Source organism: Apis cerana, linkage group LG1 (assembly GCF_029169275.1).
Source record: "Apis cerana isolate GH-2021 linkage group LG1, AcerK_1.0, whole genome shotgun sequence".
NCBI lineage: Eukaryota > Metazoa > Arthropoda > Insecta > Hymenoptera > Apidae > Apis > Apis cerana.
The window spans coordinates 26,568,858-26,592,813 of NC_083852.1; the positions used below are offsets into that span (position 1 = coordinate 26,568,858).

General features: G+C 44.8%; 2 protein-coding genes across 4 annotated transcripts in view; one reads left to right on the top strand and one right to left on the bottom strand.

Moving 5' to 3' along the window:
• LOC107992407 (uncharacterized) overlaps positions 1-4,752 on the top strand; it is a 71,351-nt gene extending 66,599 nt beyond the window's left edge. For all 3 annotated transcript variants that reach the window (XM_062087135.1, XM_017048252.3, XM_062087136.1), the window contains one exon: positions 1,887-4,752. In XM_062087135.1, the coding sequence (XP_061943119.1) occupies positions 1,887-2,828 (942 nt within the window). In that variant the 3' untranslated portion in view covers positions 2,829-4,752. The remainder of the gene's footprint in view (positions 1-1,886) is intronic.
• Positions 4,753-5,116: 364 nt separating this feature from the next.
• LOC107992403 (glutamine amidotransferase-like class 1 domain-containing protein 3, mitochondrial) overlaps positions 5,117-23,956 on the bottom strand; it is a 42,983-nt gene continuing 24,143 nt past the window's right edge. Inside the window, exons 2-5 of the mRNA XM_017048248.3 lie at positions 6,293-6,426; positions 5,799-6,088; positions 5,453-5,616; positions 5,117-5,328 (exon numbers count right to left, since the gene is read on the bottom strand). Of these exons, the coding sequence (XP_016903737.2) occupies positions 5,117-5,328; positions 5,453-5,616; positions 5,799-6,088; positions 6,293-6,426 (800 nt within the window). The remainder of the gene's footprint in view (positions 5,329-5,452; positions 5,617-5,798; positions 6,089-6,292; positions 6,427-23,956) is intronic.

Consider the following 23,956-nt stretch of genomic DNA (forward strand, 5'->3'; position numbering starts at 1 on the left):
CGATCGTAATCACGGTCAGATCTTATTTGCGCAGAATCGTGATCACCTCTTGTTACGCGACATAACGGCTCATCTATCACTTTCATTTACGAGGGCAAAAGGCGTTCGTCGTCTACGTTTCGTGATGCAACACACCCGTTTATAGGTCAGTCGTGAAAAAAGGCGCATACGTTAACCCGACGCCAGTTTGCCGGAAAATCTTTCGCGCCTCATTGATTTATAACCTCGCTACATCCGTAAACCATCTGAAATTTTGTAACACAAACGTTATTTACGTTCTCGCGGGTAGCAGTGGCTCGTACGTGCATGCAAGCGAAGAAAATATTTGTCGTTCCAGCATGAAAATATAAATTTACGTTTCTCGTGTATCTTTATCTTTGCACAACGATCGATCGCTTACCTAATACCTTACATTTGGATATATAAAGTTATTATTATATGAATCTGTCTTCGCAACTATTCCTAATCGAATCGGCACATTGTAGACTGCGATTGACAACGAGAGAAAAGAAATTTTTAATTTGCATGAGACGCGTGGAAAATGCTATTACCGTTTAAATTGGTCGCCATTACGCACGTAGTAATGTATGTACATAACGTCGGATTACCATACAATCGTAAAACTCGCGGTAAATAATCGATGATCGAACATCGAGTGGGTATCGATTGGTTACGACGGTGGTTTAGAAATGATGTTAGAGGGGAAAAATTCGAGGAATACGAAACAGGCAGATACAGTTATAACGCGGCCAAGTTGAGCTGGCATATCGATAACAATGCTTAGGCGTGTCGCGGCCGTGTTGCAACCGATTTCAACCGCAATCGTCCGTATTAGCATCGACGCGTGAGCAGTGCTCGCGTCCGCACGTGCACGTTCCTCCGCCGGATAACAGTACATACGTGTACCACGCGTAATGTCGAACAGATATAGGTGCAACTAGTAGCGATATCCACGTCATATCCACGATACCAGTTTTGCAGCGGCCGGTCGTCGCCACGAAGATGCGTTAAATGTCAAGGCGAGGACGCGGTGGGGTTTTGTCCTGGAGGATAGATCCTCGCCTTTTATGCGATCGGTCAATGAGCTCCGCGAAAGGAACACGCGTCATCCTCGCTTATCTCTCGTCCGGAGTTGGCGTTCGAAACGCGCTGCTTGGGGCGTCGACCCGTTCCAGAGGAAAACTCTGAAGAAAGAGAGTACTTGAAATTTTTCTAATCGTTCAAGAAGCCAAAGTTTTTCGCGTTCCGATCGATATCTTGGATATTGGAGTTATTATAGAGTGTAGTAAATAAATTTACGAGCGTTTTACGAATCTCTTCCTGCACTTTCGTTGTACAACGTTGATCGATTTTAAATTTACCGATACGATAATGGATGTCGGTTAACAACGGGATTTATCCGAGTTTGCAACGATAGATATTCATTTATCCCTAATATTATGTAACTTTTAATCTAATATTTCACGTTTCACGACTCGAAATTGAATTCGTACCGTGAATAATATTTATCCAGATATTAAACGAAAGTAACACGATTGAAATATATCCGACGGTGAGGATAATTTATTCAAAGTTAATATTCTTTCCTAAGTAAAAGACGTTTTATTAAAAAGGAGCAAGTCATTGCTCGGTGTTTAATCCTTTGTTTAATAAATATGTACGTACGCTTTTATTGACATTATCCTTTCACTCAAGTGCGCAATAAATTTAATCAATTCATAGACATCATTAGAAAACGAGTTTTTATTTAAGTAGGTATATTTTAACGACACATTTGACATAAAGATATACGTATTTTACGAAATATTTATAATATTATTAAATATTACATTCTAATAAATGTTAGTATAACTTTGGAAAAATTTCTCTCTCTGCGTGTTTTTCAGGATTCCGTGGCGTCCGCCTCCGAAATAGGGGAGGAATACGAGGACGGTGACGATTCGGACATGTACATGGAAGCGGAGAGCAGCGAGACCGATCGGATCGATAAGGGGGGGGAGCGACGCGGGAGGGAAAGTTACGCGAATACGACCGGTCGTCCGAGCGTGGAGGGCGGCCAAGATGGAAAAAGCGAGGCGTCCACCACGTCCAAGTGGAGGGATCAGGAAGCGGAGAATACGAAAGAAAGCGATCGAACGGATTCGGAGGAGAAGAGCTTGGAAACCGAGAGTCAGAACTTCTTCCCCTCGTTCGCCGACTTGTTCGCCAATCAGAGGAGTTCGTTCGCGGAGCAACAAAGGTACAGGCCTCAGAACAGATTCCTGGGATACCTGCAACGCGATCGAAACGGCTATCAAACGTCGGGGGTAACCGGGGGGAAAGACGTTCATCATCCCCTTCTAGGCTCGGGCAACTTCGGAGTGATTCGAGGCGGCACCTACTATCCCGAGGAGAAGGAGAACGACGAATATTCGGTGGACGATACGCTCTACAACCCTTACTATCACGGGGGGAACCGTGGCCGCGCAAATTATTTCAGGAATCCTAAACCGCAACCGATTCGCGGTGGCGATTTCTTCGCCAACTTCCGAGACTTCGCCGACATCACCGCTCCCCCGAAGTCCAGTTTCTCCCACTTGTCCGTCGTTTACGCCAACAAAAACGCGACGGGAACGCGTCTCGGTCAGGAGCCCAGAAATATCATCGAAACCCTGAGGATGCTGGAAGAGGAAGGGCAAACGAGCTCCGAGGTGGCGGTCGGCACGGAATTACCGAGGAAGAAACAGAGCAAAGGAAAGAGGAAGTTGATGAAGATGAAGCAGTACGAAGAGGACAAGGCGAGGAGATCCTCCCGCATCACCGTCGAGCCTTTGTTGGCGCTTAGTTGAACCTCGCGTTTCGGAATTGAAATTGTAAGGTAGTGCGGACGCGAACCACGGGATACGTACCCTCCCCCTCCCCCCCAAAAAAAGAAAAAAAACGCGAAATCTGGCTACGAGATTAGAACCAAAGTGTGAACGAAAAATATTGTCATTTGTCCTATCGTCGGAGAAGGATTTCGTGCGAAGAAGAATGCGAAGAAAGGATCGATCAAAGGGACAACTCGCGTGATTTTTTTTTTCCCCCCACTAATTTTCAATAATTCGATGCGTCGATTTTGTATTTAACGAGAAGAACGTTAGTATAATTAGAAATTTTACATCAACGCGTTCCGTTTCGTATTTGTGAATTATTGGAATTAACGTAACCGCCTCGACGTACTTTCCAATTTTCGTGGCAATTGTACAGATTGCGTGTAAACCGAGTATTTTTCTCCAATTATTTAAATCGTTCGCTACGAAGGATAAACTGTGTGTATCGTTTCGCTTTCGTAATTCCATGTTTCGGACGTTCCTCGGAAAGAAAACTAAAAGCGTCAAAATATAGGTTGCCATCGAAATCGAGCCGCTGAAATAAACACCGTGGACAGTCGGAGCTCGACTGAAATTACTTTGAAAATTTCGAATCGAAGTATCGAAGAGCGCTCTGTTCGATCGGACGAGATATCCGAATTGGAAGAAGAAAGACCATATCGGAAATGATACGTGTCCGACTCTGATTAACGAATATCCTCGTGTCTAAGGATAATTAAAAGTATCTATGAAATAGTGTTTTTATCGCGTCGATCGATCAATCTCGCAATTTTTCCGTGGAAATATTCTTCGAGTTAATCATTCATTATCGAACGAGAGAAGATCGCGTCAAACTCGTTTATAGCAATTCACGGACACGTTTTGATCGAATGCATTTGCGCGTGCACCTTCGTTATGCTCGAGTAAACTTCGGTCCGGTACGAGTGGAGACCGTGTACGTTAACGGGTTGATCTCTCCGTTCACGGGCTGCGCGCACGCGCTTTCACGCGCGCGTTCTTCACTACGTGTATTTGTAACCAGTGTGTTAAAAACACCACGAGTGTTAAAAAAGGAAAGAAAAAAAAAAAACAGAAAATTCGCGAAAACGGAAATCGGAAGGAGAAACATTTGCGTTTGTCACGGCCTTTTGTAAATAAATTTCTACTGCTCTGCCTCGCGTTTTCTTTAGTGTTTTAGCTAAAGCGGAACCGGACATTAACATTTGCGTCTTCGTTCGATGAACATGCGCGTGTATTCGTTCGCGGACCGTATTTCTGCGTTTAACTATGATTGTAGTTGTAAACTACGCTAAGGTATCTATCGTAGATAAGTATATCTCGTATTTGTTTCTTTTCTACGTTGCAGACTGTCTCGCTGCATTTATTAAATTCACAAAGACTGTTCATCTATTAATTATTATTATTATCGGCTTGGCGTAGAATTTGTTCATCTCTTGTCGTTAATTAAATTAAACTAATATCTTCCACCACAAAAAAAGTATCGAATTTTTGTTCAGATTTACACGTATGCGATTTTTCTTCTCACATCACGATCCTTTGATATTTCTCTTTTTTATACGTTCGTATGTCAAGTTATGCGTATCTCCAAATCGTTGTCGACGATTTGTCCTTCGTTTTTTTCAAAAATTTTCGATACGAATCATGGCATATAAAGATTCACCATTCCACTTCATGCTAGAATACTCTATATAAAGACGAAAAGTCCACCAGTGAATCTTTCGCTGTAGATTTCGACGTATTGTTATATAAAGATTTTGTTGTTGTTTATTTTAAGTACAATAGTATAGGTATGATAATTAAATGCTCGATCACTGTGTCTCGTACCGTATATAATCTCGTACTGTATACTGCAAGGGACACGTGATGAAGTATCGAAATAAAGTATATTTTTCATAATTTATGCGAATGTGAAAACCTGTTATGATCATTTCCTGCGATTTAATACGAAAAAAAAAAAAAAAAATTTTTTTCCTCTCAAGGTAAGTAAACTTTACCATTTATAATTGTAATAAAATTTATTTATCGTAAAATGGTTAAAAAAACACATTCAAATACTAATAGATACACACATTTTTTTTTTTAGTTAATAAATATTTATATACACGCGAACAATATATTTAAAAAAAAGCTATAAAATAAAGTTTAACATTAATCGAAATATTTATAATTCATTATAAATAAATAAATAAATAAATATATATATATAGGAGTTTCAGCGTTTTAAAAAAATAAACGCGAATAAACACGCGAAGGAAACGATATTATTAATTCATATGTTTCTTCATCGTGCCGATTAGTTTTCCGATTCCAGTATAAATTTCTGCATACGTCGCAGGTTTATACATCCAAGCTGGCGTACTAAAAACGTTGTATTTTTTACACTTCGTCATTCCCTTTACGCTTTTCTCCTCGATCTTGGCTCCCATGTCTTTAGCTTTTTTAATAGCATCGGCAAACGGCCATTCTTCCGCTGGTGCTAAATACGATTATTACGCGAATAATAATGTATATTTAATTTTTATATCTTGCAATAAATATTAAGATATTTGTTTAAAATTTAAATTTATAACATAATTTACGATAGAAGAAATTTCTCTTACATTCTTTTCCAAGTGTAATTTTAACACCCTTGAGTACCCTCGCTACGAGCACGCTAGAAATGCAGATCGATGCGATTGGTTTGCCCTCGTAATAAAAATCTTCGATAATTTGTTCCAAGTCGGGATGTATAGTGCAATCGGCACCTTTCTCTGCGAAATCGCTCCTTTAAGAAATACGACGAATAAAACGAATACAATATCGAGGGATTGGTTTTACGTAAACCGAACGAAAGAGTTAAGCTACTTAAACTTTGTTCTTAAATTCTATTTTTTGCGTTCGCATTTAACGTAAAATTTTTCGCGAAATTACTCTTTTAAATCGATGTCGACGCAACAAATTACTAACAATGTCTTTGCAGCACCAAATCCTCCGGGGATAACGAGTGCCTCGTGTTTACAAGCTTGGCATTGGCATAACGGTTTTATATTCGATCTAGCGAGTCTGGCAGCCTCGACTAGAGCGTTTCTCGATGGACTATCTGGATCCGGTTTTTTGATCAAATGATCGACAGTTTCACATATGTTTACGTCTGGCGCGTAAAAATGTGGCTTCATATCTTTCAGGCAGATATGTATCATTGCCGACATGGCTTCCGAAATTTCAGTACCATCTAGATAACCGCAGCCGCACAAAATCTACGACGAGAAAACATTTCAAAAAAGAAATAGACGAAATATAGTTTATTTAAAAAAAAAAAAAAAAAAAAAGATAAAATCAAATATCGACCGCTCTATCTTAATTATATGTACGAGTGTATTCGACGTGATAATAATAATAATGATAATAATATTTTATCGAATAGGATGATATAACGTATATCATGCGTATAAATTACTCACAACAGCAACGTGCATTGGACTTCTATCACACTTTTTTCTTTGTTGTTTATTAGATTTTCTATTAATAATTTGTGACGTGTGAAAACTAGATGATAAAATAGATCTTCCAAATATGAAAGATTCATTTTGTAACGCTGACACGAATCGTACTCGTCGTAACATAATATATAAAAATATGTGATAAAAAATAAAACGACGTTTTATTTTTTATTAAAATTTATCAAATCAGACGTTTATTTAACCAACAATTTTCTTCATTTTATCAATTTGCGACATTCGCCTGTTTCATTGAAATGTAGAAAAAAGGGGAAAGGTATTTCTCGATAGTGGTGATATCGGTGTTCATAAATTTGAACCTCGATTTCGGAATGCTCACCATAGAGGGCAGGATTTGCCGGAATTACAAGAAGAGTCCTCGATGCGATTGGCGCAAACTATTTTCCCGAGTTACACGCGCTCGATCGATAAGTTCGCCGCTTCGTGGCGCGGCCGTGGTTCGAAGCTGTGCTACGTGAAGCGAAAATCGGAGAAAAGCGAAAGAATGGGATGGGATAATAGCGAGGAGGTGAAGGGAAAAGGACAGAGATAGGGAGGAAAATTCAAAGCCTCTCCTCCGTTTAAATAAACATCGGCAAGGTAGGCTGAACTTATTTTATGGCCCGTATAACCTTTATTGTGCTCTAGAAGCAATTTTCGCTCAGACTATGAATACGAAAAGCATTATGGGAAGTGGGGAAGAGATTTAGCAACAACGGTATGAGAAATAGGGCGCGTGATAATAAATCCTTTCCGGTTGGTTAGAATATACACAACTACCGGAAAAAAAGAAAATCCTAGAGACATTATCGAATTTCATATTTATAGGGAAAAATTTGAACTTAATCGGTGCGAACGATTTCAAAGAACGATTAAATGGCTCGCCGTTAAACACGAAGGGAGGATCTCGCGTTTAATTTGCCACTATAATGGCACACCCATAATCGGCTATAAAGCTGTCTGTGAAAATCGCAAATCGCGCAATCTGAACCGATTCTAATTATCGGGCAAAGTACAGGGCACCCTCGAGTGCCGTTTCGTTGCTCCCTTTTCTGCGAGAGAGTAGCAAGGTTAACGCATAATCTTATGTAAATCCCGCGTTTTCCCTTATGCTTATACGCTCTCTCCGTATAGGAAGAGCAAGTTACGCGGGTCGGTTCTCGGGTTACGCGTGGAAAGGGATGCTTAGGCGTTCGGTTCGCCGGTGCGTTGGACGTAGGGTAGGGCGCGGGGCTTATATGAATGTTAAAATAAGTTTGAAATTGTCGCGGACAAGTTCGGCCCCGTGGGAGGCAGCCGTCGAGTAATTCCACTATGCCGCCGGTTTCGGCCCTTCGCCGAGTTTGCGATCACTCGTGAATTTCTACCAACTTTACGCCTCTACGCATCGACTTTCCTTTCCTCTTATTTCGTTAATCGCCCATCTTCCGTAATTTCCGCGTATCTCGATATAAACGATTAAGAATGCACCCTTAATGGATGCTCGTTCGCGTAACAAACATTTCGAGAAACGAGTTTTAATATTTCAACTCGAGTCGGAAACTGTTTCCCGCGTCTCGATAATAATCGTCGCTGTCGTTTCTTAGACGTCGTCAGACTTTCGCCAGAACTCGAGGCGGAAACAAACTTACGGGAAGTTAGGGGAACCAGTCCTCCTGTCGTGGCAATATTCTCGACGACACGAGGAGCGGGGTAAAATCGTTTCGTCGAATGACAGGCTGGTGACATCCGGCGGAGCGAGAGCAACTAACACGTATCATCGTCGACGTTCTCGAAAGATTTAAATCACGAGCTCTCGCGATGAAGACGAACTCGTAAGCGCAACCACTTCGAGGGTGTTTGGAGAGCGAGGAAGGGAGAGGGAGAGAGTGGGAATGGGAGGTCGATGGGCAAATGCGACGCGATGCGAGTAACTGAGTGGTTAATTGAATGAGGTGCCTCCCAGGAGCGTCGAAGCGTCGCGTGTCACACGTCAGAATTTCCGAACTGGGAACCGGAAATTACGAGGATTGTCGGTTCTCTGCCAATTATCGGGTCGCGGTATGATTGCGCGGCTGGAATCGCGCGCCTCCAACCCAATCGTTTCCTGTATGACGCTAGCCGACAGACCGAGTTCGTCAATCATTAATAATCCATCAATCGTATCGATAGTTGGATTTCTCTACCCTGATACCCCGAATCCGAGGGAGGAGAGCACGCAGGGGAAAATGATCGTTTGTCAATTTCTAAAAGTCCCGTCGATTGGCTGTTGAGCCGTGTCACGAGATGCGTTCATCCGTTTCATTCCGTTTCATCGCAACAGATCCTTCTCCTTTCTCGTTCTTCAACGTTCCCGCGTTACGCGTCTTTATTAATTAAACGAGAAACGGAAGAGAGATGACGAGGAAATGTATTATAGACAGAAGATGGAAGAAATTAAGGGGAGAAAGAAGGATTTTGAGAATCGCGTTCCGGAAGATCGGAAGATGGAAGAGTTTGCAGCATTGCGGGTTGGTAAAGTCAGACTGCTTATGCATTCTTGGCGCGATGGCAATCGCGGGGATGGCGGATGTTGGCAGGGGTTGGATGCCGTGCGAGAACCAGACAAGAGAACAATTACGCGCCGTCAGCCCCGTGACCGGTACGATGCCATGAGGCGAATCAAAACTAGGTGTGCTATCACCCTTGGGCCAGCTCCATCTTCTCGCTTCGAGGCCACGTTCCTCCTCCGTCCCGAAGGGAAAAGATCGAATCTCGATCGGTAAGCGAACTTGCCAGTTTCCACGGACCAATTTAACCAGCCTTGTCACAGCCTAAGTTTACGCGTTTCTCTCGTTACTTTCGCTTTCTCTCTCTTTCTTTTTCTCTCTCCTGATCAGTCGAGTTTGTTTCTCAAATTCCATCTTCCTAATACGAATGATCAATTCGTATCAAAGTATTTTAATATCCAGACTTATTTAAAAGTATTTCGATACTTTAACAAATTTCGTTTTTTTTTTTAAGGAAGAGAGGAAAAATAAAAATTTAAAACGTTGAGAATTCGAAAACTTTACTTTTTCTCGATATATCGTATCTCTCTTTTTCCCTCGATATTTTTTTATTTTTCCGACCCTTCCCTGCCGTCCGTGAGATCGCTTCCCTAATTTTCAGCACGATCAAACGTTATTTCCAACCTGTTCCACCACTACACCGAAACTTTCGTTTAACCGATATTGAGAAGTTTTTCGTTTCGTGTTCGAGATAACTTTTCCCGTGGACGTTTCTTTTTCTCTTTCATTTTCGCACCCTATTTTTCCTCCGCATAAAATTGTTGCGAAAGAAAGGGGCAGAAAAGAAAAAAAAACCATTCGTGTCGACTACTCGGTTTCCATCGAAGCAGTCGTAATTGCAAAATTTGAACGATTACGAAAGGTATATAGAAAGGTAAAATATAAGGATAATTTAATTGGAGCAGATGAAAAACCTTTGACAAATTTTCCGATAGATGCGTAGATTGCACGGTGTCGCGAGACGAATCGGTCGTAATCCGATAACGCGACAGTCGCTTAAATGGTCGCATACGTTACCACGACGTTTACGTCGTTACGCGTTGGAATCACGGGCTACGCTTTACCCTCAAGGTCTGAGTAATTAATTTTGCGAAACGAGTTCACACGATATTATTCCTCCCTCGCAGGAAGCGGCGGGAGGTCTCTGCCCATCCAAAATCGTTTTCCACGGAATTTGTTCCCCGCCACGCGCATCGCGCGTTGCCAAATCTGAACCGTCTACTCGGTGGCCGACAAGGTGGCGTTCCGAGCGCTGTTAAAATCTTCGTAAAGTTCATCTCGGCCGGAATAAATGAATAAATAATAAGAGATCTCGTTCGCGAGGCAGAGAGAAAGGGTCGGCATAAAGCGGAAACGTAATAAAGCGGTTTCGCACCACCGCTTCGATATTAAACCCTGGCGAAAGAACGAGGAGTTTTTGCTCTCCGTCGACGATCAAAAGGCGAATTTTACGTACTAATTTTTATACTTTATCGTCCCTCGAATCGAAAATTATCGTTCTATGGGACAGATCATTTCGTTCGATTTCTTTCCGACCTGATATTTCGTTATTTATAAAACTTTTACTACGTTTCGCAACGAGGAGAAAATCCTGATCCATTGTTTGCAATAATTTCGCCTTAAGGACGGTGGAAAGAAAAGAGCGTGTCGTTGCAAAGCGTTGAACGACTAGCAAGTCCCGACAATTGGAGGCGAGTTTCGCCTCGTGAGAGAGAGAGAGAGAGAGTTTTATTGTATTTTTTTCATTAACAAGTCCCGAGCCGGTCCCAGGAGGGCGGAAAAGTTGGCGGCGAGTTTTAGCGAGACTTTTGTTAATGTTCGGAATTAACGGAGTAAGGAGACTTTAAGTCATAAGGCCTCACGGGAGCGCGGGGTTCGACGCCAACTTTCACGATTCTTTATTTCTTTATCAACTCCGACCCTTGGTTCCACCTCCGCCTCACGGAACACTCGCCCAGCCCGACCAACCGTTTCTTCTCGCTACGCCGCCACTCTATAATTACTTTGTTCGGCACAATTCTCTTATTTTCTTTCCTCCTGTAATCATCGACCAAGCCTTTTTCTTCCACGTTTTCTAAAATTGCATCGCGTCGCCCTTCTTCCCCTCTCAACGTCCATCGATTCTTCATTTTCAATTCCTTCGATTTTCTTCTTAGTCTTTTTTTTTTTTTTAATCCATAATTCCGATTTCGACGTGTCTTTGCATCAGGTATACGTATATCTAAGTTGTATATAGGACGCGATGCGAGAAGCGTGATGCGCGATACGACATGATTGCGTCATGTACGTTTCGATGTTTCATTAGTATGACGATCGACGTATGGATTGTACGGGCGATAACCGAGTCGAGGTGAACGTGTCTTCATATCGCGTCCCATACGTTCAGCAACGATCGGAGTGATCGTACTTGGTCTCCCGTAACTAATCGACCGACCGTCCAAGCCGAATCAACCTTTGTCGTGATGCTAGACAGTTCTCCATAAAAGGAGATTAATCCAATAAGAAACTCGTTTCTTTTGCCAAAATATTATCGTCGATTAAATCTTCTCTCCGAGTTTGTTTCATTTTAAAATGTTCAAAATGAGTATAATTTTCTCGATCGTTTAAACGTTTACACTTTAACTTATCACTCGATCGCGACGTTACATCGATAATCGATCGAAGATGATTACTAAAAAAAAAAAAAATGAGATTTCGCAACTAACTGAGCGTACACGCAAATCGAATAAAAAAATCTTGGTACGTATTTCGGTAATGAGGCGAAAATTGAGACAGCTTTATTAAGTCGGGGGGGAGGGAAGTTGCCCTGATTAAGTTACAACTCGACCCCTCGGCCGGCTACCGAAGTCATCCCCGTGGCTAATTTTATTTATTACACAATTTAAAAATCAATGCCTCGATAGAAACTAATAAAGCAGTACCGGTATAAGACAGAAATCTTTTTTTTTTTCTTTTATATCAAACTTTATTTTTATTTTGCGTCGCAATCACAAGCGTTTTAATTCTAAGCGTGAACGGAGAGAGAAATATGTATGTACGTAAATGTGACGTAAATTTATTAAAGCTTCCAATTCTCGTTATTAACAATAAAATCGCAATGAATACACGAATTTGAATTTTTTGCAACGATCCTGATTTCGAGTATAACGAGTCACCATCTACGAGGGTATAGTAATAGCCCCGTCGTACGCTAACTAAGTTAATTTAACCCGATTAACCGAAGACTAAGAGCTGACTTAGCTGGAAGGGTGAATGCACGGCATGGGAGGTAAATACCTCTGCTGTCAGTCTCTACATTTTTAATTAATTAACGATCAATTTGCACGCGAAATGCACTTCGGGAGAAGTTTAACGCATGCAAAAGTTGATAACACGAGGAATGAAAAAATAAAGGTGACATCGAGGCGGAAGCGGGCAAGTAACGAAGATCGATACGCTTCCGGTTGATCGCAGAAATGATGTCGCTTGAATCGCAGATATCCACGGTGATGGATAGCGCAACGTTTCGCATCGTCGATTATTGCTAATTTCTTTCTTCTTTTTCTCTCGTAAAAATTTTTCTTTCTTTCGTTTATTTCACTTTGCACTTTCTACGCGCAAATCCTCAATTTCTTAGTGACATATCGTCGAAAAGTTAAGACCGTAGAGAAGATTGGATTCTCGATTTAGTGAGCAGTTAACGGATAAGGCGCGAGAGGCTAGATTGCAAAATTAGGCGAAAGACCAAGCGTCATCCGGTGCACGTTTTGGGAATATAAGATACTCTCAGCCTGAACCTCGCACATCCCTCCAAGATCATGGTCCAACGCAGAGGACTTTATCGGGTGCTTTGCTTCGTAATGAGCCACTTCGAATCTCAAAGCTTCCACTCGAGAGTTTCCCGCTAGAGAGGCATCGCGTTATATCCATAACATCGAGAACCGGATCGTACATGCGAAAATATTCCAGTTTTCATTTCCAGTATTTGTCGTTTTTTTTTTTAAGAACTAGAATAACGTTTGTTCGCGATTCGCGTTGGAAAAAGTGGGAGATGCATACATATATATATATATATAGGGCAGTAATCGGCAGTCGGCAGGATGCATCGAAACGCAAGCGTTACGTTGGTGTTCACGTGTGCACACACGATCCCACTGTACGCAAGCATTCTACGTTAGGGTAATAAAACATTTCGCGTGCGAGGGTATAATTGTCGGGGTCGGCCCGTGCGCGGTTTATACGATGCCGGTACGATGAGGGGTGGCAAGGGATGCTGAGGGGGTATGTAGTCTAGGTTTAGGGGCCCCGGGAGGGTACCGCGCCCCCTTTTTCATCCTGTAGTTATTTATCGCCCTGTTTCCCACTCTCCCTCTCTCTCGCTCTCTCGCGGTTCTATACATTCCCCTCGACTTGACCAGTGGCGAGAAGGTGGTATAGCTCCGCTACAGCCGATAGAACGCGATACGTTTGTTTCTCTTGGCGTATGTGGTGGTGGTAGTTTTGCTTCGACCTTCGTCAAGTCGCTCATGACCCTCGAAATCAAGAATCGGCCGACACATTTCGTCGTGCGCCTCTCCCTCGTCCTCCTCTCGTCCGAGCCCTTTAAATGCAACATTTAACGTCGTTTCACAATTACGCGAATCTTTCGCTTAATCCGCGGCGCGGTAACAAAGCTCGAGGACTTGTTGCTGTTTCCGTTTCCGTCGTCTGGAATAATTACGGGGTTGGAACGGAAAGGGACAACGATGGATTTAAAATTATTAGGTAGAAGGAAGATGTTACTTAGGGGACGGATTATCGCGGATTAAAAATCGGGAAGAATTTTGGCGTTCAGAAACGGAGCGCGTTCCAGACACGAGACTGACGGGACTTGCAATCGAGGGGAAATGCGTTCAGCGGTAACATTCTGTCGGGAGGGTTCGGTATTCTAGCTACGTAAGTGACACATTGACGGGAGCTGACCACTGGTTGGCAGCCCTGACCGTCTCCCCAGGGTGGCTAGTTACCGCATGATTGGCCCTCCATTACCATATAACGTGCACACTAACGTACATGCGGTCCTCCACGATATACCGCGCACCACCTTTAGATCCGCTTCCATTTTCCTCCATTTCCACACCCGAAAGAAACGCTTGAAAGATTTACACCTCGAGAATTGATTTATCCTTCGTATGCGCGTAATACGCGTATCTAATATTAACAGCGTATCGCAACTTATCCTATCCTATCGCGATCATGGCGAGAATGAACGAGAGTTGGAAGGGAGGAGGGAAAAGGAAAGGTAGCGCGTTTCGTTGATGGAAGTGTGGGCACATCGGTTCCCTCCGGATGTAGTCGTTTTTTGTAACACGCACATTTTTCGAGATTGTTGGTTCCCGACAAGATGTTGGGAACGAGGTTGTGGTACCGAGGTTTCAAAGGTTTTTGCGACCTTATCTCCCGACCCTCGGTTCAAGGCACGGACCGAACGAAGAGAACAACCCTGCCACGGTTAGATGGATAGACGCGACGCGAACGTACGTAGACATGTGAGGGTGCACTCGCTTAATTACACCGGAGGCCTCGTGGGATGCTGAGAGGTTGAAGCGACCTTACCCTTCCTCTTCCCGTCCTTTCGCCTCTTCCTGCGCTTCCCCCTTTCTCGCCGCGCCGATATCATTCCATCTCTATCCCGCCCTCCCGCTTCTCGCGTGATGTCTGCACAACCTCTACCACTCCAGATGTATCGCATCTCCGCGCTGAGATTTCCAAACTGGCGCGTAGGTAAGCTGGTGTTGCGTCCCTCTTGGGGACTCGTGGCCGGTTGCAGTCGAATGCACTGTCTGCATCGTTGAGGCGTTCTGCAAACGAACCGCAGCTCGTAATGGCGCACCAGTAATTCCCCGTATCGTCGTCGTCGCAAACGCGCCTTACGTCCGTCCAACTATCTTACGTAGCGGATCGTTTTGCTATAAAATTTGTACATTTCCTCCTTTTCGAATAATCTTCGAGGTAATCCATTTTATAAGAAATACACTATCTTTCCGAGCCGACTAAACGCTGTTTAATCATTTCACGGGAGGAGAATAACGTTATAGGCCGTGCCCCAGATACTTTCCCCTATAACGAACCGGTAGAGGTTGTTCCGTTCGCGCAGAACGATGTACAGATAGGTGGCACGCCAACGACGTGACAATTACCTCGTAATCGGTGTCCCGTGTCAACCCCCTAGCGATTCCATACGTTCTAATCTCTCTCTCTTTCTCCCTCTCTCTCCCTCTCCCTTCGTCTTGACGACGAGACGCCACTCGACGACCGGCCGGCTATTTACCTGCACTCGCTTAATTAGTTAATTAACGAAGAGCCGGTAAATGGAGCGAGCGACTTGCCGGCCGGGTCGGGTGAAACATCGAGCTCGATCTCGAGGACATTCATCATTCCGACGCCTGTTAGTGGCGCGAAACGTTCTACGTGGTCTAATCTCGTGCCCATAAATAAGATAACAATTTTTCATCCCCTCTCGCGCCGAGTTTCGACTCGAGGGGTCGCACCCACTCGAGAAACGTGGAAAGACGGAGAAGGAGGGGAGGAGGATGGGGGCGGGTGGAAAACGGAAAAGTTTGTAACCCTCGTTACCGGGTATCGAGTTCCAATTAGATGACGATCGCATTTCCAGCGGCGGGCCCGAACACGTTTTTGCGTGTACCTGAGACGAACGAACGGCCGATCGCCGACTTACCTTATCCTCCCATGGGTAAATCAAACGGATACTAATTTGCGCCGTTCAGGGAATTTCCTCGATTCCGAGATCGTTACACGCTTCGAACCTCGCAATCATTGCCGATCGTTACCGATATCGACTTCCAGTTAAAGTAAGTTTTGTATCTTGCGTCGCGGAGATTTTCGAGAGCGAAAAAAAAAAAAAAGAACGAACGAACGATGTTTTAATTTTTCATGGAGGTTTAATTTTCGATGAAACGCGTTATAGGTCGAGAAGAATCGAATTACACGATTCGTTCATTAACCTAATTATCGGCTCACGAACGGATGATCTACGCAGTTGCGAAATTTCGTATTTCTTCGTCACGCATATGGGGGAATGCGAGCGATTACAAATCGTTATTCCACGATTTCGATATTAACGGAACGAAGAAATATTATTTTAACGCTCCCCTCTCTCAGTCGACACCCCCTTTACTCGCGGACTGTTTGGTACGCGAAACGAGCGTAACTCGATACGGAATATCGAAGTCAGCGCGCCCTCTCAAGAGGGTTTCGAAAGCCACGATATGTAGCTCGCGACTCCTCCGGAAGGAAGGAAGCCTAGGTTTCGGCGAGGTCGGTGGGAAGATGGCACGGTAGAGGGAGCGAGCGGAGGAGGTGGAGGATGCACTCGAATGGGCCCCGCGACAAAGAGCAAGATCAGTGTGACTCTCGGCTCTCCCCTGGGCTCTGAACCTCGCTCCCACATGCTCCTTACCTTACCGCATCGAACAGCATAGTTGCAACTTCGAAACAAGGTTATTCGAAACAAACAAAAAAATGAACACGCTTCTGCTTTGCTCGCGTTTTCCACTCGTGTTAAACGATCGATTCGATGCGTCTTTCATCCGTACGCTACGACGACTACTTTCTCCCTTTCGTTTTTGAAGAATTTCGCGCCAATTGTTCGTCGTCTCTCGCGATAATTAAAACGTTGTCGTTATCGGGAGGGGGAAAAAAAAAAAGAAGAAAAATGCAAGAAGGAAAGGAGCGGTGTCGCATCGGCATCTTCGATCGTCGATTTAACGCGTTGCGGCTTATTCGAATCCTATCGGATCCGAGCGTGTAACGAGATTTATTCATCCGTCCGATATGGTTCTGGAGACACTATAGGAACCCGTATTGACAGTCACTGGGGGTTCGAATAAGTGGTACTCTCCTCGTGGCTGACTTGGGCCGATGGGGGTGCGACCGAGGAGAGTTTACGTCGACAGTGCACGGTAAACCCCCGGAATTGTGGCTCCCCTCGCGCCTCCAGAGACTCCGCTCCCGAGTATTGAAAATTACATCTTACTCCGCCGCTGCCAACCACCCACCGACAACTACCCACCCTTCCACGAATCGAGTCGACCCTCGCCGCTCGCAACCGCGCTTGTAATCGGCGACCAAACGCGACCAATCGTTTCCAGTCGGATCTTGTCGCTCGCGCTTCTTCCTTCTTTCGATTAAGGAGAGCAGAAGGACGATGAAACGCGAGTTTGGCGGCGCGCGAGGGAAGAAAATATGGAAAGGCGGGCGGTGGACGAAAATGTAATTTTGAGAACGCGTGGAATCGACGGTGGCGTTAGACCGTATCAAAGAGGGGTTAGGACGGGTCTCGAGGAAATATCGAGGCAGGGGAAAAGTATAAACATTTAGACAAGTTTAAACTCGCAACTTTCTTCTTTTCGGTACGGAGCGAGGAGGTACGGTGTGAGTTGACGTTTCCGAGACTTCAATATTTGTTAAACTCAACTCCTCGTCCTTTTACCTCTCTGACATCCCTCCGGCTTCTCCTCTATCTGCTGCGCCATCGGCCGACCCTCTTTTATAACGCATAAACTTGCCCATATAGAACCGTATACGGGTGACATATAGATTTTATATACGATTACCTCGGCAAATGCATCGTCATTTTTCTTCCGGTCCAATAAACCTAAGTGATTTTGCGATCGTATTTTCGTGGTTTCATTTCTATTGTGCCTCGACGCGCGAGAATTCTCTCTCTCTCTCTCTCTCTTCTTTCCTTTTCACGTTCGCAAAACTCCTTCCCCTCGACCCGCGTGTAAAAGGATAAACAAATGGCAAAGTAGCCAAGTTGGAAGATTCGGTTCGCGATAACGAACGCGTAGGAGTGGCGGATCGGTTGGAGGAAGCGCGAGGAAGAGAAAGGTTAGGTTGGCGACGTAACTGGAGCAGGCTGAAAGTGGCTGGAATGATCGCAAGTCCGAAGCGAGCGAGGAGCGAGAGGGTCGTAGAGTTGGTAATTGGCAATATGAGTGGCTGGATCCTGCAGGATGTCGGGTCAGTCGCACGCCCCTGGGAGCACCCCCTTTTCTGGGGTGGCGATGGTCCGCCACTCCTCCCTCCCCCACCCACCTCCGCTTCCGACGAGCGGGCTCGGCTGGAAGCAGGAATCAAATTGAGTTTCATACTCGCAGGGACTCTCACCCTGTCTACTGACCGTAAGCTCTCCCGCGTTCCAGTATCGCTTCGCTTCTCTCCGATTTTAGCATCCTCTCCTCGCCCGTGATCCCGAGCATTCGACCGAACCTTCGCCTTCGTCCTTTTAATCCAACCTAATTCCACCGATCCTCCGAGATTCGTCGCACGCCGGTTAAACGACGCTTTTCCAAAATTCTCCCGCTTCCTCTCCTACGTATCGACCGCGATCGACGAGTAAAACGATCGAAAGGATCGATCGAGAAGAAAGCGATGAAAATTCTAAGGGGGATCGGTGGCGCGAGGGAAACGAGTCAGAGAGATCGGGTTGTGGAGCGGATGGTTTACCAAAGACATTGATAGTCAGCGTTATCCATTGGTACGGTTGGACCGAGATGAAGTGGTTGACGGGGGGGTCAGAAAGGGGAAGGAGGAGGAGGAGAACGGGGATGGGTCGGTTGTGCGGCGGCGTCTGGACCGCGGATAATAGGAAGCTACCGGGGTATCTCTGCTAATCACGTTAAGTCCGGCAGACCGCTTTGTGCCCCGCGAACGAGCCACCGGCCGAAATTCCCAAGTCCAAAACTCACGACCAACACGAACGCGATCCTGTCAGCTTCTCCTCCTTCCTTCCTATTCCCCTTCCCGCTCTACTCTCTCTCTCTCTTTCTACCTTTCTCCCCCATTACCCTCGCCGCTCACCGACCATCCTCCACAGCGAAACTGAAATTCAACCTCTTCCACTTCGTTTTCATCACGCGGTACCGATGTAGCTGGGCGGAGGGTTGGGAAAGAGGTTGAAAACCAATCGTCTCTGTAAATTCTTTTCTCTATATATTATATATATATATCTCGTTGCTTCCTCGTTTACGAATAATATTTCTTTTCGTTAAATCGAATGGTTCTCTTTACGAGTGTAAGAAGGTGGACAGCGATATGGAAAGTTGTTGCGGTTTCTCGAGTTCTCGTAATACAGGAATGGAATTCTAGTTTACAACGTCGGTATCATCGCTTCAGACAGGATTTGCGACTTGCGAATCTCATTAAAGCCATTGGTGCGTGCTTTTCGGTTTCCAAGCTTCGCACCGGAGACCGAGGACTCCATTAAGATGACCAGGTCCCCGTGATATTGCTCAGTCTCGAGCCATCACCGTACCTTCGTCGTACCGCTTTCCCTCCCACACGGCAAATTTCTACTACTAAAGAGTTTTGCCCCTCTGGTCTTTCCTCGTTGCGATAATACAACGAATGGAATTCGTTATTCATTTACATTTGTTCAATCGTAATTACATTTTATCAATAAACGATGCTCGGATAAAATTTTTAATACGACTTGATTATATAATGATATATATGTATATATGTAACGATCATTAAATTCCGGGAAATATTTCATCGTTTTAATTTTAAAAATTAATCGTATTAAACGATTAATTGGATTCGGAGATCTGTGGTTACATCCGGTTGTAGGTACGATTTGAAGAGATGTCGTTGTCGTTCGCCACGTTTCCCCGGTTCTTCGGTTTATTCTACTCGATTATATCGAAAAGCAAATTTGAATAATGTCTTTTATCGGCCTATTCCCCCTTGTTATCCGCCCGGTAGACAGGAAGATACGTGTGCGTATTTATCGTAAATATTCCAAGTGGTTTCGTCCCACGGGATACCGTATCGTTGTAGAAGTCTCGACATTAAGAGGAGAGCGCGTTTTACTCAAGATTTCGCTGTGTATCGAAACCAGCCGATTAAAAGTTTTAGGGAGCAGCCGCGATACGGGAACTTTTTAAATCGATTTCTTGGCACGATCGTGGCGAAATATTCCTCCACTCGCTTTCCAGTAAAAATCAATATATCGCAATGAAACGAATCGCGCAAATCGCGATTTCGGTTAAGAATTGCCTGGTGGGTGTTTTTCCGTCCGGGTCGATTTAAACTCTTTCACGGTCGAGGCAGCAGGATGTAAAGCGTAATTTGTAGAAGAAAACCCGACAAAAAGGGTTGTTACCCTTGGGCGTGGGGATAATGCGACCCTCGAGATGCCAGACCGCAGAGTGATCTACGATGGTCTATCGCGTCTAACCTCTCCGTGTACTTACGCGTACAGCGTAAAAGTGTTGTTCCATTCTAGGATGGAGTGTCGTTTGCACGCGAGAGAAAAAACGACGGGATTTTCGGTGTGGCGAAAGAGAATCGACCCAGCGCGAAAAGTATGCAAATTCGAGCGAGAAGCAAACCGGTACACTCCGCTTACTCGGCTTGTCCATCGGCCGCGCCGCTCGCGCCTACCTCCCCCACCCCTTCCCGCTTGTCCCAACCTCGTTACGTCCCTGGCCGGACCGACTGCCAGACCGAAAACTCATTAACGAATGCAAACGAGCTAACGTTGTGGACAAATTTAATAAAATTGTGCACGCGCAATTAGTTTCGCCGGGAGTAAACACGTTCTGGAGAATCTCTTCCCTCTCCCATGTTCAGGAATCCGCAACTTCTCACCCCCTCCATTAAATCGGTTGGGAAGAGGCTCGGTAACCGCAGCGTAGATTACGCGTGAAATAATTTTACCTTCTTTATCGAACAATTTCCTTCTTTTCCTTTTTATTATATATTTTCTCGATTTTCTCAAATGATCGGAAAACGTATCCGAACACGTCGGCGGTGGAAAATCAAGTTTGTCGTGGGTCAGCATTTGAATATTAGATTTGAATATCTCTGTATTTTTTTTAACACGTAAACGTAAGAAACGCTGACAAGCGCGTTAAATTCGAAGATTTCGGGAACGGAAAATAACTACGACGTTGATCGAAAAATTGGGATGATAATTGGAAAATTGAAATTATTATATGAAAAAATTTACTTTTGAAAGATATTGTTTTCGTGTATATATATATACAGTGGTCAAACGGATATAAAGCGGGATATGAATTTTTAAAGCGAGAAACATGGAAAAATACACGCGATCCACTTTTTCTTGCTTGCGATACCTCGACGAAAATGGAAGAGGGAGGAAGATAGGTAGATATTTTAGCCGAGTAACTTTACCACGTGTCCTTTTCTCTTGCGGAATACACCTTGGTTCATTCCATGTGTCGGTGCCGCAAATTGAATCTTCTCGGACGACAGGGTGCTTCATTATTTAGCAGCGGCTTCCGTCGGCTATTTGCAAAATTATTGTTACGGAATTGGGACGAGGGTGGTGTTCGAGCCTACCGAAGAAACGAGTTCACGTTTCTTTCCCAACCCCCTCCATTTAGCTTCCCTCGTAAAGAACCGGAAATATATACTTGTACCAACACGCGATTCCTTTCTCCAACGAATTTACTTTCTCTTTACCGAAAAGGGGAGGGGAGATAACTCGTTAAATCAGGAACGCAACGCAAACGCTTCCTTTTTCCTTTCTTTCTTAAAATAGATTAAAATATCGGGAAAAGAAAGAAGAAATTCGTAGTAAAATCGTAGAAACTTTGGAATCTTCGGTTCTCGCGAGATATTTGCGCAAATTCGTTGGGACGATCACGAATGAGGAGAGGAGAGGGGGAATACTTTTGCAAGCGATAAGTCTTGGAGGAATCGGTCAACGTTATTTCGAGCAGGAGGAGGAGGAGGAGGAGGAGGAATTCGGTGAGAGACGAAGAAAGGCGGAGCGAAGGCGTTCGAATGTCGAGGCTGTCGACCGGTGGAGAATAAAACATTGCGGCGCACCCCCCGCGAGACATCGGCGGATGATTTGTGAGTGGAAACAATAAGCGCCCCCTGCAATATTCATCACGGTAAACCCCTGCCGCGCGGGTGGCCGGCGAAGCTGGGCTTCTCTCTGGCACGTTCCAGCCGAAAGAAGAAGAACAACGCGAACGAGTATCGGGTGGGGAATGTCCGGCTAAAAGTTTGATGGGTTACCGCGTCGTGCCCTTGGGAAAATGGTCGCAAGGCGCATTGCTAGGCACCTCGCGTGGCCCTCCCCCCGTCCCGACACCTGAAGGATTTTCCGATTCTATCAAACTGGACAATGCAATAATGCGCAACCCTCCGTGTCCGCTCCTCTCTCTCCGGTGGTTACGTGAAAAATAGGCGCGTTTCGCTACCCAATCTCTCGCCTCTCCCCTGTCCTTTGCTCGCCTACCCCACCTTCTATCCTTCTTTTTCGACTCGGGCAAAATTCCTTTTACGAGATTTCTTCTTAACCCCGACTTTCTTTACCAAACAAATTTTAACGTTTTAATTTTGAACAGAGATTTCAAGATGCGGCCAACAAAGAATTTTTATTACTTTTACGTCGTTAATTATCGCGAAGGAGGAGAAAAGACGTTGTTAAATCTTTTAAATCGGCGAATAGGAAGACGACGAAACGTCTGCTGGTTGTTGGAATCCATGGTTTCGGCTGAGTCGAAGACACTCTCCGATCGAGAGGGCCCATGGGGGTTTGTCATCCTCGTAACCACCACCACCACCTCCTTTCTCTATTCTGAGCGCGGAGGAACGAGATGCCGTTCAAACACATCTCGACCACGGGCAAACACGGATCTTAGATACTGCGGGACATTTTAAATTGGCCATTATACTATTTAACTTGAGGGACCGTTGGTGCGCATCGAGGTGGAGAGAAGGTCGCCGCAGAGTACGCGATACTCGAGTAGCGCACACGTGATTTCTATTCAAACCAGAGCAAACAGCGTTAACCGTATTTGCTTACGTCCTCGCCGATCTAATGTCTCCGCCCGTTCGCCTAGTCGACGTTAAATTTTCAGCTCGGAGCAACTTCGAACGAGGAAATCTTTGCTTCCCTTCTTTCTTACGTTTTACCAAAGTTGAACCGGCATCGAGCGAGGCATCGAGATCGAAATCAGCCCGATTCTTCCTCTCTTCGTATCCCGAACTCTTCTGCTTCTGTCGGACAAAACTTTCTGCTCTTCTCCGCCTAAGATCACCGAGTCGAGTTCAAGTCGGTCGGTCTTCATCGACCGTGGGAGGGCTATACCCCAGGGATTTCGACGTAATCGGGAAAGAGAATTTATAATTATCTTTGCGTATCGACTTTGCGCGTCCCGTGATCGAAAGATACCCTCGATACATTCGTTTCGCCGCTAGTGGTGGCGGCAGCAGCAGTGGTAGTAGTACCCGTTTCCAAATCCCTCCGAGGCCGGTCGGAAAATCGGAAACAAAAGGATGTCGAATGGACGGAATATTCGATAGGAGGAGCGTAACGAAGCGATTTAGTAGTGGCTAACTAGATGCATATTTTTATGAATTTTAATGAATTCCTTTCCACCGCCGTTCGAGAAAATTGGCCGGAGCCCCGGCATGCACCCGGAGCAAACAGAAGACAATGAGTCAAGATTTTTAATCGAGTCTCCTGTTCCCTGCAGCGGAATTAACTCGAATTACGCCGCGGCGGGCCACGCTCCCAGCATGGATTTAGAATTCATGCAGTCTTTTCAAAATCTCCATTGTCCCTGACATAAGAGAGCTACCTGATAACGAGCATGACATGATCACGCGTCGCACAAAGCCGGCCTAACTCCTTCCTTCTCTTTAATTACTCCGCTCGTAAAATTTTCAACACCGTACGTACGTGCCTTATGCATCGACTCTTATTTCAACGCGTTTATTAACCACCTCGAATATCAAAGCAAGAGATAAAATATTCACTTTCATTTTATTTCGTACAAAACGAATAATCTTTACGATAGAAATCGGAAATAAATTGCGGTGATAAATCTCGAGCGTCGACGTTTAGCATTGCCCGTTTAGCGGCAAAAATGAATTCTTAGAGTTCGAATAATATGCGAGTATCGCGTAAAAATCGCGACAGAGAGAGAGAGAGGAGAGAAAGAAGAGCTGCCACGTCGCTTTCCATGGGACTGAGAAATAAAAATGAGTGTGTCGCTTCCCATATTAAGTGTAGGCAACTGCCGTCCAGGACACCCATGGGGCGTGAGTGAGATCGCAGCGACGTATTTAAATA